Source organism: Macrotis lagotis, chromosome X, assembly GCF_037893015.1.
Source record: "Macrotis lagotis isolate mMagLag1 chromosome X, bilby.v1.9.chrom.fasta, whole genome shotgun sequence".
NCBI classification, from domain to species: domain Eukaryota; kingdom Metazoa; phylum Chordata; class Mammalia; order Peramelemorphia; family Peramelidae; genus Macrotis; species Macrotis lagotis.
This window is the reverse complement of record NC_133666.1, coordinates 229,317,966-229,325,425: the sequence shown is the minus strand read 5'-3', so window position 1 is coordinate 229,325,425 and position 7,460 is coordinate 229,317,966. Positions and strand designations below refer to the sequence as shown.

The window sequence follows — 7,460 nt, the reverse complement described above, 5'->3', positions numbered from 1 at the left end:
CCCCTCGCGGGGCGCCGCCACGCGCCCGGCGGCCCGGAGCCCGGCAGCGCCGCGGCCGCGCGCGCGCGCGCCCACCCCTTCCTCTTCCTCCTCCCCTGGGCTCGGCTCCCGGCCTCTCCTCGCGGCCCCGGCGCCGCCGGGCCGCGCCTGCGCACGAGGCGCCCCCGGCCTGCCTCCCTCCCCCGCTCCCGCTCCGCTGCCTCTGGCGGCGAGGCCCGGGCGGCGGGTCGGGCTCCTGCGCGGCTGGCTCCCGCCCCCGGTCCCTCCCTCTTCTCCTCCCCGCCCTCCCTCGGCCGGCCCCGCGGAGGATGAAGCCGCGGCGGCAGCGCCAGCGGCGGCGGCGGCGGCGGCGGCTGCTGCGGCGGGGGTGGCCCGGGCTGGGGCGGTGACGGGCCGGCCCTGGTGGCGGCGGCCGGGCTGGGCTCGGCCCCCTTCCCCTCGGTTTGGGAGCCGGGAAGTTTTGTCTGGGGGCGTGGGCGGCGCGTGCGCGCGTGCGCGCGTCGGGGGGCCGCGTGCGCGCGCGGGCCGCCTTCGGGGGCGTGTGCGCGCCGGGGCCGGGGTCGCGGCCCGGCCCTTTTTTCCCCTCCTCTCTCTCCGTAGCCGCCGGGCCGCGCCGGGGCGCCCGCTGCAAAGCCCCGGGGCTCCTCGGGCCGTTGGGCGGGCGCGCTCCGGCCTTTTGTTGTTTCCTCCGCGGCCCGGGGAGCCGAGGGGCGGGGGACCGGGGAGGGGCGGCCAGGAGCCGGGGCTCCCGGACGGGCAGGGCCGAGCGGGCTCCAACATGATGGCGGCCGAGGCCGCCGGGAGCGAGGAGGGCGCCCCGGCCGCCGCGGGCGGCTCAGCCCCGGGCGCCGACCCCGGCCCCTGCGCGGCGGCGTGTCGGGCGCGGCCCCCGGCGGCCCTGCCCTGCCCCGCCGCCTGCGCTCCGGGCCCGGCGGCCGGGGACCCCGCCTTGTGTCCGGCCCCGGGAGCCGCAGGCCCGGCCGCCGCCTCGGGGGACGCCGCCCCCGGCCCGGGGGGCTTCCCGCCTCTGCCGCCGCCTCCGCCCGCCCTGCTGGGCGCGGGCCCGGGCGCCGTGGACGAAGGCGACTCCCTGGACGGACCCGAGTACGAGGAGGAGGAGGTGGCCATCCCTCTGAACGCGCCCCCGACCAACCAGTGAGTCCGCAGCCGCGTCCTCCCCGCGCCCGCCGGTGCCCCCGGCTGCCCCCGGCTGCCCGCGGCCGGCCGCGTTGGCCCGAGACCCGGCCCGAGCGAGCGCGGCCGCCGCCGAGGCTGTTAGCTTTTGGAGAAGAGTTAGAAGTTAGACCTTCTTTGTGGGGGGGATCCAAGTTTTTGAATTATATATGTTTTTCCTCTTAAAAAACGCTTCTTTTTAATGACACTTCAAGGAGCACTTGTTGAATTGGGAAGCGAGGGAGGAGAGCTTGTGCTTTCTTTGAACAACCAAAACATACTGGTAGATGGCGAGATTTCATCGATCACAGGGAGATGAAGTTGGTGATCCTGAGAGAATCTGTATTTATGGATGATACTGACATCGCACCGAGCTAACAGGGTTCATTGAATTCCTTCCTCAAATCATCCTATTTCCCTGCAGATTGAATTCTAAGTTTGGAGAGTTAACTTTGGAGAAGGGAACTTGAGGAGTGAGCTAGCTGGGCTTTCTAGACATTTTAATAAATCTTCTGTATTCTGAATCTCCCCAGACTTTAAAATCTAAGCAGTGAAATAATTGCAACACGACATGACATTTTGATTTTAAGTTACTTTACAAGTATTTTAGTGATTATTTTTAAAATTAATTAGGACAAAAGCAGGACTCTTGGTCCGTTTTAATCGATTCCCATTCTGATTTTTTTAGGGCAGAAAAATAGAATTAATTACTATTTGATTAAAAAGTTGAATTTCTGATTATCCAGTACAGAGCTGAGTGTTAACACTTAATTTTACTGTTTTAGGATGGCAGGTATATATGTCACAAACTTGTGTAGTAGGAATCATAAGTTATAATTTTCCAACCCTCTTTAAGAATTAAAAATTTTTTCCTAACCAAATACAACGTCCACCACTGTTTATCTAAACTATGAAATGTTTTTCATACTGTATGACTAGATTACAATTCATTTTGTTTTTAGTAGCCTAAGAATTCATGCGAATGAAAATCAACGGAACAAAATTGAGTTTGCAAAGGGCCATTTTGGGGGTGTATGTGTACACTAGACACACACATACACAGACACACACATATAATTTGAAAAGCCAGTATTTAAATGATGCTGAGTTTCTCCCATAAGAGTTTGCAGTCTTTTGAACATTATCTATTCCCCACAAAGATTTTGCAATGCTTACTGAGACATAAAAATGGATTATTGGGGGGCCATTTTTGAAAATACTATCAAAATTATTAATCTTTTCAGCTATGTTGTAGAGGCATTAAGGCCTATTTTTGATGCAAGCTACTAATATTGAGTCGTAGGAAATTTCTAAAAATTTACATGTGATTATTCACATGGTAAACAATTGTTTCAAGAAATGAATTGTATTTTATTAAGACTTAATTTAGTAAAATTTTTACTTTAAAAATAGAAATGTAAACTTGTGATAATAGCCAGCATTTATATAGAATTTAAGGTTTACAAAGTACTTTCTTTACTGTTGATGCAGGTGTTCAGATACTTACAAAGTGTTATTTTGTATAGATGTACTTCTCCATCTGAAATAAGTCAAATTTTGAAGTATAATGTCTGGTTGACTTAGTAGAAAAGACAAATCAGCTGGTTTTTCTGCTGCTGATATCCATGTCTCAGAATTGGTAGATATGTGAGACCTTTGAGATGAAAAGATATTTTTTACATTTCAGCAACTGTACCCATTGAAGGGAAAATAAAACAGTCCTTATAGCAAATACTGCTATTTATAATACTATTTACAATTTCCACAGCTTTAACTGTTTTGTGCTTAAAATAAAACCATCTCAGAGTTCATATCTAGTCTCAGACCCTTACTAGCTGTGTGACTTTGGGCAAGTTTATTTATCTTTTACCTCATTTACAGATGAGTTTTGTCATCTGTAAAATGGGGATAACAATAGCACCTTCCTCTCAGGGTTGTTGTGTGGATCAAAAGATATTTGTGGAGTGCTTTGCTAACATTATGCTTATATAAATGCTAGCTGTTATTATGACTATCCCTTGTTTTCGTCCTGCAAAAAAAAAAAATGCTTCACTTGACATTTTTATATAATTCATGAAACATTTATTATTAGCCACTTGCCATATATAGTTTAAGAACTGGGGGATATTGGAGAAAGTTTAAATAAGGCATAGTCCCTGACTTGGGGGAATTTGTCATTGCAGTAGTGTTACTACAATACTTTGATAAATTTTTGATTACATCCATGTGGGTACTCTCATCGGTGTAGGAATTCCCCCCCATGAATTTTCCTCCTTTGCCTCTTGAATGACCTTTACTGGGATCTGCCAAAGCACAGGGGATCTTCCTCTGATTCTTTCAATAGTTCATAGATAGATATGGAATGTGGAGATGTCCATATATATAATCACCTACTGCCTTTCCTGGTTTTGTTTCTTTTGGGTGGTCCTCTTTATACTGCTTCAGTACATTCATTCATAGCAAATGCCTAATACAAAATTAACTGTAGCACAGATTCTATGCAAGAAATGAGAAGTCCCAAGGGGAGCCCTCAACTAACTTTGTGTTATTTTGTATTGTATATTGAAGATTTGTCCAGTAGTGGAATTTATAGTGTCTGTACAGAATACTTATTACTTCAATCCTATAGGGACTCTTATCTGGGAAAGATGTAGAAAGCATTCACCTCAGAATTTTGTGGATGGTTTCATAAAGTGGTCGTTTGGTGGCCAAATATTAGTAAATAATGTATCAATCAGACAAGCGTTAAGTGTCTGTATCCTGTTCACTGGGCTTGGCATTGGGGTTACCAGTAAAGTGATGAACTCATCCTTTCCTTAGGAAAGCTTACATTCCAACGTGGAAGATAGTTCATATAAAAGGAAGGGGGAAAGGGGACTGGGAAAAGTGCTAAACATTTATAGCACATCCTGTGTGCCAGGCACTGAGCCAAGAGCTTTTTATAAATGTCTCTCATTGGATCCTTAAAATATGTGAGATTGGTGTTGTTATTATCCTTATTTTCATTTGAGAAAACTGAGACAGGTTAAGTTGACTTAACCAGTGCTACAAGACTAGTAAGTTTCTGAGACTGGATTTGAACTCAGATCTCCAAAATTCCAGGCTCAGTGCCTCTAACCTTGGTACCGCTACCACCTGCCTCATATTAAATATAAAACTTTATATACAGTTTAGTGTAAAGTTAATAAGCACAAAGACACAAATTGGCTAAATTCATGGTAGTTTGGGGAGAATTTGTTGACTCTAGCATTTAGGATGCTATTTAAAGACTTAATGCTTAAGTCTTTGGACTTAGCTTTTTTTTTCTGACTGACTGAGAACTATACTTGAAGCTTTTCCACTTTTCCATTAATTGGTAGAGCTCCACTCATCTGATAAGGCATTGGAGGAAGACTTTGGTGCTTAAGAAGATGTTTTACTTGGGATATGTGTTGATATATAGCTATTGTTGTGATTTTTTTTTATTTAGACCTATATACCTTTCATGAAAGTGAAGACTATTAAATACTCCATTTAAATTGTATTATTCTTTATCCATTCAATATGGGGTATGGGTGTGTGTGTGGGGGGGTGTGTATTATATACTTGGCATATCATAGGTACTTAATAAATTCTTGTTGATTTGATTTTTGACAGCTTACTGAAGTTCACCAAGTGTCAGGGTCTAGGAATTCAAGAATTCCACATCCATCTAAAGTATTTTTTTCCCCATTGTAGTTGTCTCTCTTTTGTAGTTGAAGTCATGTCATTTTCTTTTGATTCACTATGTAACCACCTTGTCCTCATAGCTCCACACTAGACTACTGTTTAATAGGCTCTTATTTTCTTCAGTCCCATTTTCAATTATCCTGCTTTCTGATTAATTTTCCTGATTCATCATTCTATTAATAATGTTTCTCTACTGCTAAAGGAAAAAAAGTTTGAATTGAAAACTTAGAATCTATTCTTCATCTTGGAAAACCTTGGCTCTCCAATTGAGCACTAATCTATCTTTACTGGGATAGCTATGTTATTTAAACTATTTGTGCCACATCTTTCTTTCTTCTAGTGCCCCAAATTCTTAAATGGACCCTTCTAATCTTTCTTCTTTCTAGTATAATTCCTCTTGAAATCTCACTTTCTTCCTTCAAGGCCATGAAGCCATTCCTCAATTGAAAATCAGTTCTCATATTTCTCCTATCAGTTTATCAGGATCTCTTCTGTGTACTTTAGCACAGTCTCTCATTTAATTATCATCTTATTTAATTATCTTTATAATTTAGATTATAAGCTTTATTGAAATAGATTTTAAACTTTTTGTTTTATGTATCCATCTTTCTCTAATGTATATTATGGTATATGATATTAAATAAAATATTTGATATATGAATTGATTTGAATTTTTGCTTAAATAACATAATTATGGTCATAGAAATAGTTGTGTGAGTTTCATGAAGGTTTCTAGGCCTCTATGTCTAGCACTAGTTTTGCAAAATAAACTTTATATATAATTTTTGAATTTCTAATTTTTGGAAAAATTTTTTAAAAATCTTACCAGGACTGTTTAAGATGGAAGCAAGCAGAATAGTTCTTAATGGTGCCCAGATGAATACTGAATGGATCAGTACAAATCTGTTAACAACTCCTGGAAAAACAGATTCATAAGAAAACTACAGACTCTCCTTTGCATGTGAATACTTGGACTACCTGGGTTCAAGCCCTGCCCCCGACTACTGTTGCAATATTCTTCACTTGTAAAGAATTATTGCTAAATTGTAGTCGTAGTCCAAACCATTCCATTCCCTTCCTCAGTAAACTTCAGTGGTAAATCACCTTATTCCAGCCTCAGATTTTTAATCTGTAAAATGGCCATCATAATAACAGCACATACTTTACCAGGTTGTGACCCCTTCAGGACTTGTCTTCAGTTTACAATTCTAGTCTGCTTATAACTGACCCTTTTAACTTTTGCAGGGCTATTTTTCAGAAAGAATACTTTGTTGGTGAGTTTAACTTTGTATTTGGAATTCACTCCTCTGGAGAGTTCTACCTTTATCATTTACAGAGCCAGGGGTCAGTGAGGGGCTTAGTTCAATTCTATTTAGACTATCATATAATCCATGGAAAGTCAAGAATATAATTCTTTTTCCTCAATGAAAGTATTAATGATAAGACTGGTTTCATTTGACCATCATGAGTCTTCATAAAATTCTGAACAATGTTGTTATTTATCTTCCCTCATGTTAATAATAACCATGAGAAACTATCTAATGTTTTTCTAATTATGTTATGAATAGTTCTGATGTAGGGCCTACATTTTCTGTTTCTTATATCTTCCTCCTGTTTAGTATGGTTTCCTGTGTTCAATATTTTGTTTATTATTGGTTGGTGCTTAAGCCTAAAATTTGCTAGTGATATATGGAGTCATAAAAGAGATGCAGTATAAAATCACTTATCTATAAATATCTTGAAATCAGGTGTCACAGTGAATAGAGCTTTGGTCTTGTAGTCATTTATTGGTTGATGCTTAGGCCTAAAACTTCCTATGATGTATGTGTGGAGTCATATAAAAGATACACTGAAATTTCTTATCTATAAATATCTTGAAATCAGGTGTCTTAGTGAATAGAACCTTGGACTTAGAGTCAGGAAGTCCTGAATTCATATCCTGTTTCAGATAATAACTAGTATTTAACCTCCTAAGATTTTTGAGAATAAAATGAGAATATTTGTAAAGCACTTTGCAAAACTGCTATTATTATTATTGTCAATAATAATATCTGTAGAAATCTCCAGTCTGAGTTCTGCTGTTCATTTTATTCCTGTTCTCTCTCTCTCTCTCTCTCTCTCTCTCTCTCTCTCTCTCACATCACTTTTTATCACCTATCAGTTTCTTGATTACTTTGAAATGGATAAACTATTGATCCTCATTTGTACGTGGGAGAAGGAGTAAACATATACAATTGTCTTAATTCAGAATTTCTTTCAGTCAGCATATGGTTGTTAAATTATGTATTTAAGATAATTTCCTTGATTGTAAGGGTTTAGAGGATAAAATCCAATAGCATAAATACAGAATTCCAAAACTGAAACACTTCTCTACTTCTAGTTTCAGCTCTGTTTCTTACTTATTCTACCTTTTTTTTGATCAATTGCTTAGTCACTTCCTTAGCAAAACTTTTTCAGAGTATGGAGAATGAAGCTATGTTAACATTAATAGAGTAATATTTTTTAAAACAACAGATTTGGCAAATATGAGAAGTGAGTTTTCAAAAGAGAGGGATTATACAGATCTTTCAGCTAGACTT

The 7,460-nt window shown here is 42.0% G+C and overlaps 1 protein-coding gene across 1 annotated transcript in view; it reads left to right on the top strand.

Moving 5' to 3' along the window:
* The first annotated feature begins 599 nt into the window (after positions 1 to 599).
* RASA1 (RAS p21 protein activator 1) overlaps positions 600 to 7,460 on the top strand; it is a 289,596-nt gene continuing 282,735 nt past the window's right edge. The window contains exon 1 of the mRNA XM_074208475.1: positions 600 to 1,155. Coding sequence (XP_074064576.1) covers positions 779 to 1,155 — 377 coding nt within the window. The 5' untranslated portion in view covers positions 600 to 778. The remainder of the gene's footprint in view (positions 1,156 to 7,460) is intronic.